We start from the raw sequence: 24,430 nt of genomic DNA on the forward strand, positions 1-24,430 counted from the left end.
TAATTAATACAATTACCTTTTACACACACACACACACACAGAGAGAGAGAGAGAGAGAGAGAGAGAGAGAGAGAGAGAGAGAGAGAGAGAGAGAATCTTTTCTTGTTACAGGAACAAATTGGGAGGCTATCCTAAAGTTGGGATTGCGGCTGCAGCAGTGGAGCAGGGAGCCTCCTGTGTCAGCAGTTACTGCTAGTCTATTTGACTTGGATCCTGGGCAAGAACAAGCATTTGTTGATGCAATCATAATGCGTCTGATAGAGTCCTTCAGAACTGGAAACAACTTTACCAGGCTTTGTATAGTAAAGGTCTTCAAGAAATGCAGTACTAAGAGAAGCACTAAAGCACATCACACAGGTTTTCTGACAAAAGAAAGGATTCCAGGTCATGTTGAAGTCCTGAAGAAAGTAAAGTCAGTAATTTGTAGTGGAGATAAGACAGCTAGGGCATTAGCCTTATTTCTGATTGGCTGCCTTGCTGATCTTGGCAGAGACAGTGCTGATATACATCGTATGGTCTTTAAAGCTCTAAACTCACCAAGTGAACAGGAGGTAATTAGGTTTTTCTTGAACTTATGGAACTCCTAACTTAACAATTCTGTATACTGTGAGGGGATTCTGAAATGTGTAATTCTTTCATGATGCAACTTGTTCATTCCTAGTATTGAAGTTTGATGCAGGTGCATGCAGCATTGTATGCAATGGGCTGTTTATGCAACGTTTCAGAATCTTTCTCATCACTTGCTCTGGAGCGTCTAATTGAACTTGTAAATGCGATGGAGACAGCCCCCAAATCAAGGATTCATGCTATACGTGTCTTTGCTCACATGCATCTTTCAGCTACAGTAACTTTGAGGGTTCATGAGGTTTCTGTCAACATTGAATTTTTAAATATGCACAGAAGCCAGTGAGCAGTTGGGCATTTCTCCCTTTTGTGAAATAAAACATCAAGTACTTGAAACTTGTAGAGGATATGTTATTTCTTCTTCTCTGCAGACAGGAAAGATGATAATGCTCAGCTTTCCAAGTGATGAAGTCCTTGTAGCCACCTTAGAGTCGCTCTCAAAACTAGCTTTCAAATCGAGTGTCATACTTGAAGAGCAGGTCCTTTTTCCTTTTAATTTAAAGATCTCTTTCCAAAATATATTTTCTCAGTATCTTGGTTCTAGTGTTATGTTTATTCTTAGCTCAATTTACAGCTGGCTTTCCTTTATGGACATTCCATTTGACAGGGTGGTCTTGTGTGAACATGTTTGTTGAATATGCATGAAAGAGTGTTTTAAGCTATGGGTGGGTATAGTCCATTGGGGTTTAGTTACTCTAAACAATCTCTGAGGATAAAATTGAAGTAAAGCTAAGCCATTGACCCTTTGAAATTTTGTACCACATGCAAAAGCATGGAACTCAGACTGCTTGAGTTACAGCATACTTAAGTTGGTCAAAAACAGAATATACAGTATATTTGGTATCTAGGCATGTGCATGTGTGACATCAATGGAAACCTAAGCAGTGTGGGTGTTTGACAGGCATTTTATTCATATCTGTGTGTTGGTTTTTGAATGGATGAACGGAAATCTAAGCAGGAGTTTAAGTGGCTTTAATCGAAATCTAGTTGCTTTCTAATGCTAAGCATTAGGGCCAGGAGAGGCTTTTATTAAACATCTGCTTTCATTTGGATGCTATTTGGGATAGAAAATCAGTACAACCAAGGATGTATAGCACAATGATTGGTCTTCTAAGTGGTAATGTGGTGGCCTATGCGTAGTGAAGGTTCGATGTTTAGCAATGGCAATGGCAGAGAAAGCAGCAGTAGTAAGTACAAGAGAATGAGATGCGTGACGTGTGGGTACAAAAAGAGTTTTACCTCTCTTAGGTTTTTTTGTGTTAGTTATATGTAAAGTACTAAAGTACATCTCACATGTAGCCAAGAGCTCTTGTACACACCGCTGTTGGGAAATAAGATCCCTCTCGGAGTTTGATAGATCTCATGACCTAGAAAGAAGTGAAGAAGTCCCATATCCATCATCTCAAACTTCTCATGAAGTGTTGCCTTTGTTTGCTCGACCATCTGAGTATGGTCACGTGTCACAATCAAGTCATCCACATAAAGGACAAACAACATGTGACCTCCACTTGAGGTGTGTACATACAGCTAGGGGTGAGCTTTGGAACGCCGAGACCCCAATTTTTCTTGGAGGAATGAGTCAATCTTCTCATTTCAAGCACAAGGAGCTTGCTTAAGGCCATGGAGAGCCTTCCTTAGCGGGTACAGCTTATCGTTAGAAAAATCAAAGCGTGGAGGTTGCTTAACATAGATCTCCTCCTCTTGAAGTCCCCATTCAAGAAGGCAGACTTCACATCCAGCTAATAGACTTGCCATCTCCTATGGCTAGCCAAAGCAAGAATGACACAAATAGTAGCCATTCGAGCGGTAGGGGCAAAAGTATCATGGAAAACAATGCCTGGGTGCTATGCAAGACCTTTAGCAACAAGGTGGGCCTTGTGCTTGTTCAATGTGCCATCATTATGGTACTTGGTCTTGAAGACCCATTTGATGCCAATGATCCTCTTATGAGGAGGCTTTGGCATAAGATATGACCTGCCATTCCTCTCAATCGACTCCAGCTCTTACTCCATCGCTTCCGTCAATGATCATGCTGTAAAGCCTCCTTCACAGAAGTGGGCTCTGATCCTGCATGACACGAGTCATCAAACAGTGATTAGTGTAAACAAGCTCAGTGTGGTATGCTTGGTTCCTCTAAGAATGCCACGAGCCATCCTGTGGGCTGCCACTCCTAAGGGACCCCCTCAATCCTTGCATCACGAAGAGTGTCAGAGCCCAATGAGGAGGAGGCCGGATCTTGCCTCATCTCTCTCCATCTGCTGAAGTGTGTGGAAGGACCACCGACGGAGAGGGAGCAATCGATGAATCCAGTGACTGAGAATTAAGCTCCTCATCCGAAGAAGAGTCCTCAAGAGGCACAAGCTCTAGAGGAACAGTTACTGGGGCCCAACTATCAGTGGGATCTCCAAGAACAAGGTGGTCCTCACTCCCCTCTGAGGCGAAGCTAACATCACTGCTCGTGTAGACATCTCGCTTAACAGGATCATACAATCAGTAGCCTTGAGACTATGAGCTATAGCCCACAAACACCGGTCTTTTGAAAGCCACTTCAAATTTGTTACGCTATATCTTCGAGATGTGAATATAGGCCTCACACCCACAAACCTTGAAATAAGAAACATCTGGCTTAGACCCAAAGTACGCCTCATATGTAGTCATACCAACAACAATAGAAGTAGGGGAATGATTAAGGATGGGAATTGCGGTAGCTATAGTTTCAGCCCATAGACATTGAGGTGTTTAATAATGCTTCATCATGGTAAGGGCCATCTCGATTACACAACGATTCTTCTGCTCCAAGATGCCATATTCTCCTAAGGGGTATTTATATTTGCGAACTCTTGATGTATACCACAATTTGCACAAAAACGAGCAAGCTTAGTAGAAACAAATTCTCCGCCCTTATCTGATCGTAAGGCCTTCAACTTTCCGCCCGATTGGTTCTCCTCAAAGAGCAGTCAATCCTTAAAGTTGGAGAAAGCCCTCAAATTCAGCTTTAAGAAATAAGCCCATGCCATTCTATTGTAATCATCCATAATTAGCATGAAATACAAGCTCCCTCTGAGGGACCCTGTCCTTATTGGTTCACAAAGATCGATAGAAATAAGCTCCAAGGATGCTGAAGACCGCCTCGAAGCCTTGCTGGGAACAACATTATGAGTCTGCTTCCCACGGATGCAAGATACACAAGGCTTTTGGCTCACCACAATATTTGGCAAACCTCGAACAAGCTGTCCCTTGGACGCCTTCTGAAGATAATCATAATTAAGGTGGCCAAATTGAGCATGCCAAAGCTCGGACTGAGTTTGTGAGGTAATAAGAAGAGAAGTCAAGGCAGAAGAAGATTGCAACTTGAAGACTCCATTCTCCTCATAACCCAAAGAAAGAACCTGTCTCGATCCACAATCAAGAATTAAAAAAGAATCCACATCAAATTCAACCAAGAGGCCATGGGCACAAATCTTGTGCACCGAAAGTAGATGGTATCCCGAGGCCAGCACATAAAGCACCTCGGATGTATGGGCACTAACTTATCCATCTAGAATAAGATGCATGTCACGTCGTCCCTGTATAGGAATAGACGAACTGTCACCAATGAGAATCTAGCCATGCAAAGGTTGCAAATGAGCAACACTTGCTGAAGGAGTCATGTGCCATGAGGCACCACTATTAACAATCCACTCCCGAGTATATGGGGCTATCAATGCAGCATCAGAAGCCGTCAAGTTCGAATCCTCAACCACCTCCAACAAGTGGAGGAAAGCAAGTGATGAGGGAGTAGCCACTGCTCCAGAATCCTTTGAAGATTTCTCCTTCTTCTCCTTGTCAGGGCAATCCTTCTTCTCGTGACCTCTTTTGCCATAGATGTGACAAGTAGACTCCTTTTCTTTGTTCTTCTTGGATTTATTCTCCTTTTTCTTCTTTTGGTCCTTCCTCTCCTTTTGAGAGGGTTGACCAACGAAGGCCTCAAATTTAGAAGTATTGGCCCCTTTTAATTGCTTCTCTTGGTCCAAGACCATAGGAACCAACTCTTTCCACTGAAGAGTCTTAGACCGCCCTGAAGCAATCAAGGTCAAATAAAAACCACTGAACTGGGGTGGCAACTGTGAAAGAAGAGTTATCGTCATGTCTTTAGAAGTGATCATCTTTCCTGCATTTTGAATCTACATCTGAAGCTACCTCAGCTTGTTGATATGCTCTTGCATAGAAGATGACTTATTGACACTCATGGTTCGCATCTACACCTCTAAAGAAACTCACTTCATGACGGTTATCCGATTGTGCATCTGATCGAGCTCCAACCATATCTCTCGGGCCACCATCAAATGCTCACTATGAGAGATAACAACTGTAGTACATGAGAGAAATAAAAACGAGTGAATATGAGCATTGAGTTTATCCCAATGTGCCTGAGCATTTGCCAACTCCACCTTATTATTGGAAGAGAGTCAGGACTTGTCTCGCAAAGAATGACAATGAATACCCTTCGTATCAAGCTCCACCAAATCATAGGACTCAAGAATGGCAAGCATTATGACCCGCCAGATGCGGTAATTCTTGCTATCAAGCTTTTGATCTGACGGAAGAGCCGGTAAGATGGCATCTTTTGGTCCATGATTGCTTGAAACTTTGTCTCAGCCTCTGAAGACATCTTCACCTACAATGCCTGCACAAAACACAAAAAGCAGCCCGATTTCAAGCCGAAGCTTTTTGCTAGTGTTGATTTTTACTCTCAACTGATAAATTATATTGTCTTCATACAATGAGAAGGACTCAAGGAGTGATGATATCTCTCAGTATAAACATTCACATGGGAATGAAGGAAATGCAATGCATGACCTTGGACAACGTTTAGACCATGGACAACAAGCTGAAAATGTTGCTGTCGGGCAAGATGCATGGCCTTTAGGGCATAAGGAGGCCAATGACCAGCAAAGTGAAGAGGAATTTGATGACTAGTTCAAGAATCAAATAAGGACAGCAGTAAATCTCTTTGTTGAATTGGCAAAGGATCCTCAATTTACCTGATTTTTGAATGCTCCAAAGGAGGACAACAAAGGCAAGAAGAAGAAGACATCTTTTATATCTTCGAGACAAAACTAGCGACTGTGCAGAATAGGTAAATGTAAGTTGACTAAGCTAGACGATAGGTGGAAACTGATGGCGACAATGCAGATGTTGATGGCGAGAGCTAGAGGAGAGAGACCGACTACAAATGTAAACAGGATGATGATATCGATAGCTTCTACTGCTGATGGTGATTGGCCCTGGCAGCAACAAACACAAATTCCTTGATGTTGACGACACCTCCAAGAGGTAGGGGACAGGTACAGAGGTTGGAAATAGATGCTAGGTGATAGTAGATTGTGATGGAAGGCTTTGACTGCAATGTCCTTTGTGAATGGGGTGTGGGTAGTAAAAATACGACTCTTGAAACCTACAAAAACAAGATTAAGGGGGGATGGTGGGTTGCATGGCTATTTATAGAAAGTTTGGGGTATCCAAATTTCGGTTTTGCATGTGGGAAACAATAACTCTTTACTAGGATTACGTTTCTTTTTAAAATAAGAGGTTTTTTCATTAACTAAGCGTGTTTTGGGGTTGTTTAAGTTGGGTTAATGTATTTTTAGCTTAACAATGGCTTGCACTCCCATTGCTTGGATATCCATGGTTCTACTTTGGTTGTCCTTGTTGCATGTGCTATGATGGGTCATTCTCATTGTATATTGTATTGTATCAAATCACCCATGATCTAAGAGAGGGTGTTAGTAGATATATCGGTTCATGGTTGAGTCTTGTGCATGCTAGAGAGGGTTGGACAGAGTCTAGATATTTTAGGCATTTTAAAAACTATTCATTTGGATTGTGTTTATGGCATCTATTGCTGGCCGACCAGCATTAAATGCTAGCTGATTTGACATCATTTATGGCATTATTTTTGCCTATTTATGTCAAGCACTCCTTCACCATAGTTAATATCATGCATCATTTGTCATTCATCATTTGTAGGTTTGGGTAGGTCAGAGGAGCAAGTGCTAATGCCTTCACAATTGGTGACTTACATTGGTTTTGTACTGTCTCATAGATTGGTACATGGATCCCATTTCCCATGCATCTCTCTACTTTTGAGTTGTTTGTGCAATGTTATTTTCTTTTGCAGTGTTTCTCTTTTTCTTTCCTTTGTCTCTTTTGTTTAGTAGTCTATTACAGTAGTTTTCCACGTTTCCATCACTACATCCACCTCTGACATCTTCTAATTGGCTCATGTAAATCCTCTTCTATTGTGATGGAAAAGGGGAGATGTATTGGATCCATAAAGAAGATATTAGCACACCCATGTGAGATGCTAGTTGGGACCCCATGTAACTCTAGTGGTGACATTAGGGGACTAGTCATTAATTAATAAATTAATGCTAGTCTAAGGCCAATTAATGTTTGGACAATTAAATGTCCCATGGGGGTAAGCACATCAATTGTAAATGGGCACTAGCTAATTCTTGGGCATGGACAAATGAATAGTTAATTAAATTTCACTAGCCAGTTCTTGGGTGACAAATGAATAATTAATTAATTTTCAAAAATCAATGTCTGAAAATTACTTAATTAATGCCGAAAACTGCTTTTGAAAGGTTGCCACTTGGCAAACTTGCCCATGCAAGTTGAGAGAAGGCTCTTTGGGGCTAGCTAAAATTTAAATGTTGAGGCAGCCATTTAGAGATTGAAGAAGGAAGGAGCTGCCACATTAGCTTTGAGAGAGGCAACAACTGATCGGGCAGCATGGTAAGATAGGGGGTAGCCTCATTGATAGCTGGTGATAGAAGAGGAGGGCTCACCAGTTGCATAGTTGCACGGGAGTTCTACCCCCATTTTGAAGGTGTTGGCACTATTAGAATTTCCATTAGAGCTATTATTGAAAAGATGCTCCTTTTAGCTGATTTTCTCTTATCCTTTGACATTTCTTGAAGAATTCTCAGCCATTTCCCGCTTGGGATGAGGAACAATGGAAGAAATTGCTATTGAAACCTTAATTTACAGTAGAAGTTGTGCTAAATTACTAAAGACCCAGCTCTTGATGTAGCAGCTGAAGGCAAGAAATTTGCAGTTGAACCAAGGAGTAGCCCATTCTCAAATTATTGTGGCTTGTATGGAAGGGCTTGAGATGCAAACTATGCTAATTGTAGTACAATGAAGGGGAAAATTATGCCAAAGAAGTGTTGCTCATCAAGGACAACCATTGTATTGAAGATAGAAGGAGATCAGCCCATATCTTAGTGAAACTAGCCTTTCTTCTTGGATAGAGTTGTAATAACCTGATTAAGCACTAATTACAACGATCATAAAATTCACATAAACTAAAAATACAAATATCACCACTTAATCTTGGACAATTGACATCTTATTGGCCCCAAAACTGGCTACCCTTGTAGTATCTCTTTATCTTGAATTATAATTTGGATGGAATATAATGAGATTTCTTGGATCTTCTTTGCTCTCCAATTGCTTCTTGCTGTCATAAATGACCAGCAAGCCTTCACACCAATTTGCCCCTTGGTCTACTTGGCCTTCAATGATGCTCCTTAGTTGACAAATTCAGCTCCAAATGTTTGCTAGTTGAATGGCCAATGTATCTCTTGAAACTGCTCCAATTTAGTGAGATTGCAATTCAAGTCTCAAGGCCTTTAATTTTTGAGACACTTCTTGAGGTGGTTGTTAAACCCTAATCTTTGCTGTAAATTAGGATTCATAGCAAAGATTAGTTAAAATCTCCACCTTCAATGGTTGATTTTGTTGAAAAGAGGAAGGATGAGAATATGTTGGAGGATGAGAGAGAATATTGAAGAGAGAGAAACTATAGATTTCCATTGTGAGAAAATGGAAGAAATCATATCTTGCCTTGTCTAGATAGCCATGAAAGCTATCTCCACTAATGAAACACCTTGAGTATGATGTTGCTTGGTTGAAACAACCCTCAAACTACTATCATCTATTGTTGTAGTCTCTTTTGGGCATGTCACCAGCTCTAGGGGGTCTCTTGCTAACCGAAAATGGTCTGTCAAATGTTACAACAACAATGACAGCCTTTTCTCTCTTAGCTTGCACAAGGCTAGAATGACCCTCTCTCTCTCTCTCTCTCTCTCTCTCTCTCTCTCCCCCTAGCCTCAAACGCTTTTCCTACTTGCATGGGTAAGTGTTGCCAAGTGATAGCCTTCCAAAATAATATCTAGCATTATCCAACTTTATTACATTAATTTATAGAATATTAAATTTTAAAATTTAATTTAATAATTATTAATGGCTTTGAAAAACAAATTGATTAGCCAACAATTAAGTTGGCTAGGCCAATTTATCGCTCAAGTGATCTTAAATACTCATTAGTTGAGAATTGGTGTTAATTAATTATTTAATGCAAATTCCATAGGGTCATCATTGACATTAATGGCTAATTAAATATTCTAGGCCAAGTTTTGACACTGGATACTACCTAGTACGTGCCAGGCATAACTTATTACAAATTTTATCAATGCCACCCATTGATCACCAAAGTTACTAAGGTCTCACTATCACTTAATTGACTTGCATTTCACACGTGTACCTCACATGTGCCCAAATTGATGACGCCAAAGCTAAGCATTAAAAATACACATCCTCGTGACATATCTCGTCCTTGAAATTCTTGCACTACCAATTTTAGCAAAAGCAAGCTAATATTGAACTAGAGAAAGCATAGGTATCATAGTCAAAGAACATTGGTCGCTATTGTTCTACTATGCTACTTCCCAACTCATGCTGAAATTTCGAGCCCTCATAACTAAGTCATAACTGATAAAAAAGAAACTCTTAACTACTATCATAACCAATGCGGATGCATCCATTAACTTTATTTCAATAGTGTTGTAACAAAACAACTATAGTAAAGCATAAACCAAGCATAAACTATGGCTGCGCTATGACTAGCATTACTTTGCATGTTGCTATCCATAAAAACCAGCTGAATACCACTGAAAACTAATGACCATATGCTGAAAACCAGCAGCTGATAATCAGCCTCTGATGGTCATAATTTGATGACCATACTCTAGTCATACATTGATGCAGATGTACCGTTTTAGAGCTGTAGAGAAGACCATATCCATTTGCATATCAACTATTGTGACTAGTACATTGAATAGTAACCTTGTGGCATCATATTGTGAGCAAACAATACCCCAATGCATGCTGAATACACCCTTGTATCCCTGTATGTGGTCCTTGACCTATCATAGCATGAAATATAGTACCATCACCAAACTATCCTAGCTGCCCGATGCTTGCATGTATGCCTTGCTGTCCAAAATCCATTGTATTGGCACTATCAAGATGGCCTTGCATTTGCATGTCTTGCCCCAATGGCACTAGTTGCTTTTGCTCATTGACAACATTGGGAGCATCCTGAGATGGTTTTGGTATTCTTTTGGCACATCTTGCTATCTTGAAGCTTTAGAGGATGATTTTCTTTTTTTTGCCCTCTATGTCCTTCTTGGAAGAATTCAGAAACGGAGTAAATTGAGGATCCTTTGTCAATTGTGCAAACATGTCAGCTACTCTCCTCAAACGATCTTTGAACTGGTCATCAAATTCTTCATCTTCTTGTTGATCATCAGCATTTAGTGGCCTAGAGGGATCTACTTCCTGCTCTAAACCCGCATTTTTTCCTTGATGCTTAGGCTGCATGCCAGTTCCAAGATTAGACATTGCATTTCCTCCATTCCTTTGTGTACGTTCCGATGGTGAAGCATCATCATGACTTGAACAAAAATCACTATATAATGACACGCTTGCTATAAATGCACTTGGCTGATCACAATTTCAGCAATATACAAATTTGTTGACTTGCGTTCAAGTGTCTCGGAACCACCTACTCAAGGGAGTTGATGGTATCCGGTAATGGGACCCTGAAACTAGCCTTCCTTCTTGGATAGGGTGGTAATAACTTGATTAAGCACTAATTACAACAAACAAACAATTCACATAAATTGAAAATGCAAATGTTATCACTTAATCTTGGACAATGGACAGCCTATTGGCCCCAAAATTGATGTCCTTTTTCTTTAACTTGAATTGTAATTTGGATGGAATACAATGAGATTCCTTGAATCTCCTTCGCTCTCCAATTGCCTCTTGTTGTCGTAAATGACGAGCAATTCTTCACACCAATTTACCTCTTGGTTTGGTTGGAATTGGCCTTCAATTGTGCTCCTTGGGTGACAAATATAGTCCCAAATGTTTGTTGGTTGAATGGCCACTTGAATCTCTTGAGATTGCTTCAATTTTAGTGAGACTGAAATTCAAGTCTCTAGGCCTTTAATTTTTTAGTGGCCTTTAATTTCTGAGCATGCTTCTCGAGGTGGTTGTGAAACCCTAATTTTTATTGTAAATTAGGGTTTACAGCAAAGATTAGATAAAATCTCCACCTCCAATGGCTGATTTTGTTGGAAATTGTTGAGGAAGGATGAGAATAGATTGAAGGAGGAGAGAGATTATCGAAGAGAGAAAATTCAGATTTCCATCTCGAAAAAATGAAAGAAAACATATACTGCCTTGTCTAGACAGCTATGAAAGCTGTCTCCACACTGATGAAATGTGAGAAATGAGAATCAACTATGGAGGAGAGAGAAACGAGATAGTAATAGTGAGTGAGTTGAAGCAAGAGTATAGTGTACTTATTGAACTAAAAAGATAGAGTGAAGATACAACTTGAGTTAGAGATCAAGGGTTGACCTAACCAGCCCTTCACCAACAATTGACTAGAGTTAAGCTAACTAACTCTAGTCCCTAGTGTTACTACTTTCAAATGTCAAGGCACTAGGTATACACACATACACAAAAGTTACACTTAAGTGTCTATACCACACCAATTACATGGACTCTGCCTAGAATTGAGAAATTCTAATATCCCTCTACAGTGCCAATGTGATGAAGTGTAAGGATGATTATTCCCCAAAGGGTAATAGGTTTAAGGAATGTCTAAAATCCTTAAACTTATCGCATGGTAGTGTCTTGGACATAGAAATAGGGAACACGTGTTCCAGCACTTAGGAACGGATTAATGCATTCCAGGAGGTCCGAGCCCAATTTCTGTGTCCTGTTCCTACCCGTTCCAAGCCGTTTCTTGGCCATTCCTTGTTTGGAATGGCTGTTCCAGTAGCGGGGCGTTTTTTAAAAAAAACGTTGATTCCGTTCTGTCTCGCCTGGCGCCAGCTGGCCTGCCTTCCGCATCTCCTACCTCTCTCAATTGCTTGGCCGCTCATCCCGCCTCTTGACTCCTGCCTCTCCCGCATGACTATAACTTCATGAATTATGGTTGATATGATATATTTCTCTAGATGAATCTAGACTTAAGTGTTGACTCTCTCTCTCTCTCTCTCTATAAATAAATAAATAAATAAATATAATGCCGTTCCCTAACTTTGGGTATGGTCTCGTTCCCTGTTCCTGGTAACTATGGCCTTGGAGAAAATGTTTGCAACATTTCCTTGTATAGGTACATACATCAAGCTAATCTTTCTGGCATAGCATCTCTCTTTGACATAATGGTAATGCACCTCAATGTGTTTCGTGCAAGCATGAAACACAGGATTTTGTGCTATTGCAATAGCACTTTGATTGTCAGAAAGAATGGGTGTAGGACTCTCCAATGGTAAATGCAGATCAGCCAACAATCTGCGTAACCATATACATTTCACTGTTATCGTGAAGGTTGTGTACTTACTCTCACAAGACGAGATAGCTACTGTAGGTTGTTTCTTGCTTAGCCATGAAATGCGTGAGCGGCCTAGAAAGAAACATTGTCTATTAGCCTAGTGTCTACATTACTAGCCCAATTTGAATCACTGTAAGCTTGTAAGTGCAAGTCTCCCCCTTAAGGAAATAATAATGCATGTGATTTAGTACTTTGCAAATATTTGAAGATCCGCTTAACAACTTGCTATGTATGGTCCGTGGACTGTGCATATACCTGCTCACCAAAGATATTGTATATTGAATGTGTTGGCATGTATTGTAAAAGTAAATAAGACAACCGACAACCTGTCTGTAAACTGCAAAATTGGAGATATTTTCACCATCATGCATAGATAGGTTCTCACTTCGGATCACATCTACAAGATTTGCCCTTTGCAAAGTAGCAATTGAAGCACAAGAAGAAAATTGTTGTTGTTGAGAACAAAAAACATCCCAAGGAGGCACTAGTCTTCTACGCGCGTCAAAGTGCAAAGCAAAATCAGAAGCCCTTTTATTGTCTGCACCAACTAGAGGAACATGTGAAGATTGAGGTTTCATATAAAAACCCTTATCTCTGCGTTGAAAAGTCTGAGTGATAGGGTGTGGAGGTGAGTGAACAGAAGTCGAACGAGAATCCCGTCTACCATTACATCTAACTATAGTGACCCAAGAGTCATCTTGAGGAGGCAAATTTCGACCAACTAAAAGCGATGCACACTCAATACCAGCTTGGGAACATTCTTCTTTCCATCACTATGCCTATATTGGACAAGAGGCACAATGCTATGAGGACATGTATTTTTCAAGCCTCACTTAACATGTGGATTAATTTTTAGTCACATGGTTAAATGTTGCACATGTGAGATGTAATTGGGGTTAGAGTAAATTTATGAGCTTGGGACATGAGGAAATCATGAAATGTCAAAGGCAAAAGTTGCTATAAGTTATGCCGCACAAGTACTTGGTGGTATCTGGTGTCAATTGTTGACCTAGGTCATTTATTTGGCCATAAGTATCAACTGGTGACATTAGGGAAGTGGCGTTTAATGGTACCTGATGCCAGTCTGATGGTCAAAGATGGCGTAGAGACACTCAGAAATGAAAGTTGTCTAGCCAATTTAATTATTGGCTAGACAGATTATTTTTTTGGGCATTGAAATAATTATTAGATTAAATTTCAGTATTTAAACATTGAAAATTAATATTTAATTATGGATAATGCTGGAAAAACCATTTGATAAGGTTGCCAATTGTCAAAAATGCCCTTGCAAGACTAAAAAACGTTTTTAGAGGTTGGAGAGAGGCATTTTTAACGTATTGATCCTGTAAGAGAGAGGCAGGAGATGCTATTGGTCTGATTTGCAGCCATTGAAGGAACTTCTGAGGTAGCTAGGGACAGGAGAAGACCAATCAACAGTAGGTGACAATACCTACAGGCTGTTGAGATAGGGCAGCAGTAGTAAATGACTGACTTTCTTTAGTTCTATGCATCTACAAGCTGTTGAGACAAGGCAACAGCAATAAATGACAAATTTTTTTCAGTTCTTCGTGAAGAAAGTTTGAATTTTGTCTCTCCTTAGCATTCTCTCTCATCTCCCAGCCTTTCTACAGGCTTCTTCGAAGACTACAACATTTAGATCACCAAAGGCTAAGAAATTTCAGATTTCTCTGTTGTAAACCCTAATCTGCAGAAATTAGGGTTTACAGCAGCCTGGGGAAGCATGCCAAGAATTAGAAGCTCCAAGACTTGGATTCAACAAGGTTGAAGCTGTTTATAGCCTATTCTAGTGGAGGGACCAACAAATCATTGAATTTGGGGCATTTTTCATCTCCATCAAAGTGGGTGAAGGCCAATTGATTGCCCGAATCAAGGGGCAAATCAAATTGAAGACTCGCTGGTCATTTTGGACAACAAAGAGAGGTGGAATATCGAAAGGGATTGGGAGAATCCCTTTGTACATCAACTTCTTTCTTTAATTAAGTTAAATAAATATTGAAAGGGGCACCAGTTTTGGGGCCAACAGGGTGTCCAATTTCCAAGATTATATGGTTAAGTGTGCATTTCAGTTTTGTGAATTTGTTAATTGCTGTAAATAGTGCTTAATCAAGTTATTTACCACCCTATCTAAGGAGAAATGCTCGTTATACACAGGATCAACTTCTCGCTACTGAAGCATCTTACTGGGGATGATGCTCTTACATATCCATATCAAGATCCAGAGAACTTTGCAACCCCTCAAGGCTTCTATCACATTCTGAAATGTAATGGACCAATTTGCCACATCTAAAACAGTGTCTAGCAAATGTGCCCCATTTAAGCTTCATAAACAAACGTTTGCAACCCAGGAATCTGAAGACGAATTTTTGTTGGGCGAGGTTTCCCTGTATCCCAAAGCATACAGGCCCTGTTTCTATTGTGGGAGGCCAACCGAGGCTCCACCAACACCTCACCAAGGTTTCTCAAAACCAAAGGAAGAAGTCGCCAAAGATGTGTAGGAAAATCAACCACCTCCACCCAAATTGGGCATGCCTGCCTAAGTACCTCTTGATACTCAGCCATAGGCCTTCATGGGACCATATGTACTAGCTTGCCATCCATGAACAAAGGAATACGTTGCATAATGCGAGCACGCACTTCAGGGGAACGAAAAAGGATCTCACAAAACCCCCTCGGTCCATCATAGATCTCTTCAACAAGAGGGGCCTGCACTTGCTGAAGCATCTTCTTGACACATCTCAGCACTGACAAGCATGGACTCCAGCCAAGCATGAATCCTAGTAATCAAAGGAGTCCATCTTGTAAAGTAAAAGATGGCTGCTCTCTCATGGAAAGCAGCAATCTGCTGTAAGGCCAAGCAGTTCCCATGACAGCAACCACGTGATCCCCTTCCGGTAAAGAGCTCGCTTTGCCCTCATTGGCATGAACATAATCTGACATATGATTGTTGGCAGTGGCAAGCATAAACTAAAGAGACCCATCAGGCTGTGAACATGAAGCATGAACATCTTGCTGAGGCAAATTTAGGGCACATAAAACCAGTTCATCAACCAACATCCTATGACGTTTACCCATCTCATCCCCATCCATCGACTGCCCAGAATCCTCAGCCAACGAGTCACCATCCGATTCTGCCAAATCTTTATCATCCCCATGCCCTATATGCTGGTCAAGAAAGGCCACATCAATGCCATTTGACACCTGCAGATTTGCCATAACAGAAATCTCTCTTTTTTTTCGTAAAGAAATCTCTCTCTCTCTCTCTCTCTCTCTCTCCTGATTCTGCGTGCAGGGCAGGAGGTACAGGCAAAGACTCTTCTCCCCTTTCTCTCTCTCTTTGTCTGTCTCTTTCACTCTCTGCTGCATGTCTTCTCCTGTTGGTCTCACAGCTCAGCTGTAGATCATATAGGTCTCTCACAGTGCAGGTTGCGCAGTCCTGTCAGGCCGAAGAGGCTGCTGCAGACTGGGCAGAATATAGGTGAGCACAGGGCAGGCAATTAGTCGGGCTGCAGGGTGGGCACATGATAGGCAGGCACACAAACCCCATACGCCCTACAGGGCTGCAGAGCGGGCACCTCAGAAAGAGGCGGGTGGCAGGGCAGACTGCCCGAGGGTCACGTGGGCAACGCAGAAGGCCTACAGGTCCTCACAGAACCAGCGTGCAAGTCAGGGTCGCAGCATCAGAGCTAGGTGCTCAGTCAGCGAGGGCTCCATCTGTCTCTCTCTCTCTCTCTCTTTCCTAGCCTCAAAATTTTTTTTCCCACTTGCATGGGCAAGTTTTGCTAAGTGGTAGCCTTCCAACACAATTTCTAGCATTATCCAACTTTATTAAATTAATTTATAGAATATCAGTTTTGAAAATTATTATGGTTCAGAAAAATAATTTGATTGGCCAACAATTAAATTGATGAGGCCAATTTATATCCGATGTGATCCTGAGCACTTATTAGCCCAGAACTTGCATTGATTAATTAGTTAATGCAAATTCCCAAGTGTCACTATTGACATTAGTGGCTCAACTTTTGCCAATGTCACCCATTGATCATCAGGGTTACTAAGGTCTCACTGTCACTTAATTGATTTTCATTTCACGTGCACAACTTAATAATGCCAAAGCTAAGCATTAAAAATACACATCCACGTGACATTCAACGTATTTCAGCCTTATAGCAACACAAAATAAAGAAATACTTCAAGGGGCACTTTTGTTGGGCCCGATTGGATGTTGCTCATCCAAGATTAAGTGGTAAAGCTTGCATTTTCAGATTTGTGTATTGATTGCTTGCTGTAATTTGTGATAAATCAAGTCATTCACCACCCTTGCCAAGAAGGAAGGCTGGTTTCAGTGAGTCTAGAGAGAGAGAGAGAGAGAGAGAGAGAGAGTGCAAAACATACTTTTCATAAGTTGGTCCTATCATCCAAATGGAATTTTATGCTGCATGCATATCAAGTGAAGGGCTTATGTTCTTTCAATAGTTATGACTAAGTTTTGTGATGATGACAACCATCTTTTGCATTTTTGTGTTATGGAGCCTTCTTATCTTACTGTTATCTGTCAATAAATTTTTTAAAGAGAAATTGATTTGTCAAATACATGGAGCTTAATGGCCTTAAAGAAGTTCCAAATTTGACATGTGCAGGTGAATCTGCTGTTGTCATGCATCCAATCTGATCCTCGCACTGTTGTGCGTGCAGTTTCCCTGAAGTGCTTGGTAAAGCTTTCCAAGCACATAAGCTGGCTTGGCTCTGAGGACAAGACCCTGAAGATTCTGGTAGACTTTTTGGATAGTGATTATCAACCACTTCCCTTGCAGTGTTTGGCCCTCAAAACATTGTGGATGGTAGTATTCTATTCTTGGATCTGTAGAGCATATACATTCTGAGAAAATAATAATGTTCACATTTAGATAATCTGTTTCGTGCAGCTGTCTCCTCTATTTGGTGCAGCTCTTGAGGCTGGCTGCTTAGCCAGGCTATGGTCTGTGGTAGAAGTGGCTGCCCGGCAGCCAGATTGGTCAAAAGCCAAACATGCTGTTTATCTTCTAGTGGAGCTGTCATGCGTTGTACCAAAAATAGGAACAACTGGCTTTGATTGCTCATCTGTGTCTGCAGATGCTTGCCTTGAAGTGACATATGATAATCCTAATATTGACAAAACCTTTGCGAACCTGGATCTTCATGCTCAGACTGCCTTGCTTATTTGTGATCAGATAGCTTTGCTTGGTTGCTTGAATCTTGATGTTCATACAGGAAAAGCTACAGTGGGAACTGGAGAACATTCAATCAGCTCTATGAAAAAGAGATGCAATTTTTTCTGTCGATGTTTGCTAAAACTAGTTCAGGGTTGCTGTGGAACTCGTCTAATTATCGTTGGCAGGCTTGCAAGCATGATTGAGACTTTTTTGAAGAATCTCGAAAATGAAGGAAACCTGGTTTCAGATGCTAGAATGGCTGATAAAAGCAGTGAAGGTACAGAAAAATTAGCACAGAAAGTCTCTGTACATGCTAAAATTTCTTTCATTTTGAAAACAGTTTGCTTCTGCCTTGGAAGGTGTATGCCTATTCTTGTTTCTAATGATCCCTCAAATGTAATTCTTAAAAGGGTGTTTCAACTGGTAATGTTTTGTACAACTGTTCATGTCTCACACCATATCTTGGAGGGTGTACTGCCATTGCTATTTTCAGTGGGAGTGTTTTCCAGTCCGACAGAAGCAAACATCGTTGCCACCAAAATCTCTTGTGTAGCTAAATGCTTATTGGAAGAAGGAGAATTTTGGAGAGCGTACAAGGTCTCTACAGCTTCTGCTGGCTGTGGCCTTTGGACAGGTCTACCACTTGTGATCAGTTGCATTGCACAGAGAGCCCAATCAGAAGGTTCTCACTACTGGCTGAAGTCTATTTCTGCAATTTTTTTATCTGAAGCAAGTCTACAAAGTGAGTGTGAAAAAGCAGCAATTTCTCATGCGATGGTGGATAATGCTTTGGATCATGTTGAAAGCAATGAAAGGACAAAAACAGATTCATCTGCAGACTTGGGAGGGGCAATAGGAAGGGCTCTTCCTGGTCTTCATTCAGCAGCAAACTTACTTGCAGCTGCTGTAAAGACTGATAGGACGTTTGAATTCCAGAGATGGATGTTGAGTCTAAGAATCAAAACACTTTCTGGCTGTGGAGAGTTGCTTTCTCTGCTGAGGCCAATTTGTCAAAATCTCAAAGTTAGGGTGATCCAGGAACCTGGCTCTTCAGCAAATGACATACTGGCAGATAATGATTCATCCTTTATACGGAAGTTCATGTCAAGTGTGCAAGCAGTTGCAAGAAGATGTGAAAGAATAGCCTCCTGGTTTAGAGATATAGCTGCAGAATTGGACCTTATATCTGTATCATTTATTGGCATTGATCAAGACAGTTCAAACATGCTGTCTTGTGCAGCACTTGGCTGCTCTCTGATGTCATTTTGCACCACTTTTGGTTTTTGTTTTACAATGTTCGGGAGAGATAATAGTGCCTCAAGCTCTTCTTCAACAGTGGATGTAGGATACTCTGCGAATGATCTCTATCAGCGGTTAGCAGCAGCTAGTGAATATGAGTGGCTTGAACTTCTTGTACTTTTACAACAGCTCGGTGGTGTATATGAGCCACGGTTGATAGCTAGGCATGACAATGTAATTTGTAGTATGCAAAATAAACTAATAATGCTGATCAAATGGGCTGTAAAAGAGGTCTTGGTTTTACAAGAAGAGGCCAAGAACAGTTCATCGGAGATGTTATGGCGAATTATGGCAAGAGGAACATATGTACTTGAGGAGATGGTCCAACAATGGCTGTGTTTGCCGTGGGCACTTCCCAAGCATTTCTTCTGTACAAGGTATTTTCTGATCCTTCTAATGATCTGTTTTTTGGAACTTCCATATAAACATAGTTTTATTTGTAGGCAAGGTGCAGATTTCTCAAAGGACTCTTTTATGCTTATAATATCATGTGAGAAAGATCACTTATGCAGCTACTTATTTGAAATCAGGCCACGTGTTGGGATCCAGACTTATATCAATGTCATGGATAGCTCAGAGAAGGTCAATGATCTCAATGTTCCAAAAGGACAGATCATCCCTTTAGCTGTGTGCCTTAAAATTTGTAATCTTGATAGTATCTGTAGCAGAAGAATTAAGAGAGTTTGCTTTGTGCTGCTGTTGAGGTCAGCTAAGAGGCTTACTTGTGTCGATGAAGAAATCTACACAGGGTGGAAGGTGTGTTGGCATGATAGCGACTTAAGGGATTGTAATTCTTGGCTCTTCCTCGTAAAGCAGCTTTTTTCTAGGTTAAAGGATAGTGACCTTTTTATGTTGGAGGACTTCATGGGGGATGGATCAGGCTCCAGTACTCATAAATTTGTAAATGGATGGGAAAGTTTTCATCCTATCGTTTCATGTGATGTTAACACAACAGGACAAGCTTTTGCTTCTTTCATGCTAAATACTGCAAACTTGAGATGTGGACAATATGAAATTGCTGTGCAAGGTGCCTGCTTGGATACTGAAGGCCATTGTTGGATGCTACCTCCAGTTGATTGCACCCGAACATTGACAGTAAAGTGAGCTGCTACCTTGATCTATACTACCAAACTTTGCATGCTTCTGCACGGTTAGACACTTAGTGATCTTTTTATTGACACCAACTTGTGAAAGCATCTTCATATGACATGGAAAAGGGTTTCTTAGATTACGTTTGTTTTGCTGTTTGCAACAAAATGCAAGGGGCCTTGAGCGTCTGCAGTTGCATGCATGCATGCTAGCAGTCCAAGAATAATATTGGTAGACAACAGGTCTGCACGAATCCATGTGTTCTGCAGTTACTTTTGGCAGATTTGGAATGTTGGGCAGCCAAACTTAGGTTTATTTATACTTAATATGGATGTTCATAGAAGTTTAAGCTGAAGGTACATAGGTATCTGGGTGTAAGCACAATAACGATATAGCATGCCCATGGACATTGCTCGGTAGCATATGTTATATGCATTTCCTTCATTTGCCCAAAAGTTCCTTCTGAAAATATGTTCTCTAAAGATAGTTTCAAGTAAAATATGTTTGCATGCACTTAGTTTAAGGAGCAACCCATGTTTGCTTATGAACACAAACGTGCAGTACCCTCGTTCATTCTCTCCCTCTCTCTCTCTCTCTCTCTCTCTCTCTCTCTCTCTCTCTCTAATGGATAATTATATTATGACTTCGAAGTACAAGAGTCATGACAGTGTAGCAAAAGAGTGCTATATGCCAAGGGACCTAAATCTTCCTTGCGAAAAAAATCAGTGTGTTGAACAAGATCTAGTTGCCAATGAAGACCTTTTAGTCTAGCAAAGATCTCGGAGGTAGAAGCAAATATGAAAGCATTCGGAGTGACCCAATTGTGCCAACAGCCTCAAAATCTAATAAGGTGAAATAATATTTTTATGTGGTGTTGAACTAGGATATTTTGCCTTGTTAAAGACCCAATCCGATGAACGAATGCATTCACCATAGCCCTCCAAATATCAAACAACATAAATCATATCTTTCTTGGCCAATGGACAATATATGAATTTGTGGTGGAAAGATTCCACACTGGTAGTACAAATAAGGAATTACCATTTGAAATATGGCACTCGGAAAGGGTATAGGTGGGGGGCAAGCCACTTATCATCACTCTCTAAAGAAAGACTACATTTGAATGGGGTCATGTTAAGCCATCCTTCTATAACAATTGGTTTTTACTATGCATTGCTTTGGTATAGGTCCCAAACAACATTGGCCTTGATCATCACCAATAATGATCTCTACTCCAGAGGTGATGGATTTGGTTGACTGAAACACGATCTAGATACAAACGATCGGCAAGTCTCCAATCCTATTGAGGATGATCTAAATCAAGAGTGGGAAAGGGGTGGCTATCTTGTAAATGCATAGAGATCATGTTCCATAAATCATAGTATCCATGAGGGATTTGAAAAGCTTCTCTAGCTGGATAGAAGATACGAGCATGTTGAGCTGATAGGATTGCAATTGCAATAGAAGCAAGGCCTTGGCCCGCCATTTTATTGAACTTGGAATGATTGTCATGCTTTACTTTCCATGAATAAGCAAGAGAGAATTGATAATTCCATTTGCAATGGACTAGTATGCAATCTATCCTCTAGCGGAACTCAATTTTGAGGGACTCTTTTCCATGAGTATATCAAATGGGTTAAAAGAATAGAAGATGAAATTGAGAGTGGGCCGTCATTATTGAGTATGTATCACCACAAAACCTAGAATTTTAGATTATGATGCATGGCTTGATTACTCATACATGGCTTGAAATAGTGACCAATGAGAGCAACCATGCGAGTCTCAATCTCTAAGATAGCCTCTCCATCCATGCTCTTTGGAGTATAAACATGGCTCTAAGAAATCGGAGAAATGCCAATATATATCGAAACTTTTTTCCATAGCACTAAACGTATATGCTTGGTAAGATTATGCAAGCTACCCTTGGACCAAGGTAAGAGGCAAATAATAAGCAAGCATGGGTAGCATAATAGCATGTGCTCTTTTAAGGTGGACATGAAAAGGTCAAGCTTGAGATTTCTAATAATGAAACTTGGCATCCAACTTTCGAGAAATTTGTTGTAGTAATTGTGTAGGTTGTACATCAACACCCAAAGGATAGCTCAAATGTTGGGCAACATGACCATGTGGAACTAGTACACCTTGCCATGCCAATACTTGTAAATCTAATTCAATGCAGTTGATCAAATGGCGATTTGTGGTGATAATTTTGGAGCTACATCAAGAAATGCAATTGTAAGTATTTTGTTTGATTTCTTTGTACATGTGCAACTCCAAATATAGATTGTAAAGTTGAGTATGCCCACAATAAAAATTTAGTTGCTCTTAATATGACAAAAAATCACCTCTAGATTTAGTTTTGACCTTTTTAAATTGCTTTACATGCCATGGGATTGTGACTTTTATTCTATCATGGCTCACTAGCATGCCTTTTGATCCAAGATAAGCACTAACAATCTTCTTTTTTGGAGGGGTTTGAAACTTGGGAGATGTTATTTTTGCATAGTTGGCTCTCTCTCAATCTCAGTTTCTTCCACTAGAATTACTCTCTACTTTCTTTTCAGCACTTCCCTTTTCTTCACTTTTTACATGAAGGCACAATAGTACCTTTAACATTATATCATATCCTCCATCATTATGGGTATACTAACATTTCCAAAGACCATTTCATGTACACTATAGTTATTAATAGAGGTGTTTAAAGAAGAATTGGAGGCACCTAGGTAAATGGATTGAATCCCCAAATGAAAAATCCACAATGACATGAGATATCCACATCACTCAAGTGGTGCCAATACCAAATATGGATTTTCCTATCAATTGAGATGCAACACTTCGGCATTGTACATAAACTAAAATAAGTCTTTAAGTAAAACAACCTGAAGTTTTTTTTGTACAATTGAAACCACTTTCATGAGGTGCATGTGCAAATAGTGGAACAAACACTTAGATGAATAAAAGAAAAAGGTAGCTTGGTAGCTAACATAGTTTCTTGCGTGTAGAAGCTCTTAGCAACTTTTACAGATGTGACTATTGTTTGAGGTATTTTTTTTACATGTAGTAGGCTATCCTCTCTTTGTTTGTTGGAGACTTTCAACTTGTCATCTCCTCACAATCCTTTCTTGCCATTTGGCCTAAAACATGGCCTAATGGAGAGCCATAGGCTATTTGAGCATTTTTTGTGTGTGCGCTCATTATGGGCTTACATATGTAACTCCTCTAATAGAGCATCAACTTCTTCATAATGGACAATTTTGGTGATATGCTACAAGATGGGAGATTCATCTTGAACCTTTTCACCCTCCACCTCTTATATCATTCTAGGTGACCTTGTATTGTAGAGTCCTTTAGCTTCTATGTGTCACTTCTTTGCTCAATCCAATGAGGATGTGGCAAATATAGGCTAAACAAAATCAAGGATACTATCAGTGGCATTCATGATAGCCCCAAAACTTGTAGAGGATTCATTAAGGCTGATCTCCACTAGTCTTGATGAAAATACATTCTGTCCTTTTGTTCATTTGGATGAGTTGCATGTCAAAGGATTTGTATAGAAAAACGTAATATTCATAAGGTCTTGTCAACTAGCATATTGATGATTATTAATATACTACTAAGTTTTCAGAATCCTACAATTAATTATTGATCAACACATAAGACCCATTAAGGAATTTCGACAGCCATTTAAGTGTCATTTTCAAATATGTCTTTTCGAATTGCCCCAAATCATATAGGCAATAGGACCCATTTAGTAACTTTAAAATGTATTTAAGTGCCACTTTCAAAGAAAATCCTTAAAAGTGGCCCAATTTGTACAGACAATGTATAATTTGCAATAGTATGGCATGTACTCATTGAATCAAGTGACTCAAGATTGATTGACAAGCCTATTAGAAAATCTTAGTAGTCTTTCTCATTGTGAAAATAGTAACAAACTATATTGAGAAAACCGAGGTTATGTATAAACATTTTGCTAGTTCACATTCATTAAAAGGTATGCTTGTCATCATAAAGACATTAAAATCCATTAGAAATTTTCAAATTGAAGAGTTATTTTTAAAATTGAACAAAAAAGTGTTGGGGAGGGGGATTTAGCTTCAAGTGAGAGGGATGAAGAAAGAATAGTAAAAATTTGTTGAGGCCTCTTAGAGGCTCAAATTTGAAATTGAGCCAGAGGACAGGGATATGAATGAGCATCTTAGAAATCTCAACTTTAAAATTGAGCTTAACAAGAGTGGGGCTATAGTTAATGTAGATTCAATTGGAGTCACTTGTAAAAATTGTGCAAGAAAGCTGGGCGAAATTTGAGCTTGAAGAGTTAGGAGTAAAATACTAGTTTTTAATTGTTGGAGCATATAAGAGGTTCTATTTTTAAATTGAGCCTAAGGAGAAAGAGGCATGAGCTCACCTCATAGACTCTCAATTTTGAAATTGAGCATAAGAAGATAGGAGCTACACCTATGATAGA

At 40.0% G+C, this 24,430-nt stretch overlaps 1 protein-coding gene across 2 annotated transcripts in view; it reads left to right on the top strand.

The window, feature by feature from the left end:
• Positions 1-20,362, top strand: part of EMB1895 (ARM repeat superfamily protein) — a 93,097-nt gene extending 72,735 nt beyond the window's left edge. The window contains exons 2-7 of one of the 2 annotated variants that reach the window (XM_087666160.1): positions 112-551; positions 680-865; positions 996-1,103; positions 17,023-17,223; positions 17,308-19,250; positions 19,404-20,362. In XM_087666160.1, coding sequence (XP_087522286.1) covers positions 112-551; positions 680-865; positions 996-1,103; positions 17,023-17,223; positions 17,308-19,250; positions 19,404-19,977 — 3,452 coding nt within the window. In that variant the 3' untranslated portion in view covers positions 19,978-20,362. Of the gene's footprint in view, positions 1-111; positions 552-669; positions 866-995; positions 1,104-17,022; positions 17,224-17,307; positions 19,251-19,403 lie in introns of those variants that run through there. The other variant, XM_087666162.1, reaches the window with a different exon arrangement.
• Positions 20,363-24,430: the final 4,068 nt, after the last annotated feature.

The sequence above is a fragment of the Lygodium microphyllum genome, chromosome 25 (genome assembly GCF_053477565.2).
Source record: "Lygodium microphyllum isolate KBCC chromosome 25, Lygodium_microphyllum_v1.1.10, whole genome shotgun sequence".
NCBI lineage: Eukaryota > Viridiplantae > Streptophyta > Polypodiopsida > Schizaeales > Lygodiaceae > Lygodium > Lygodium microphyllum.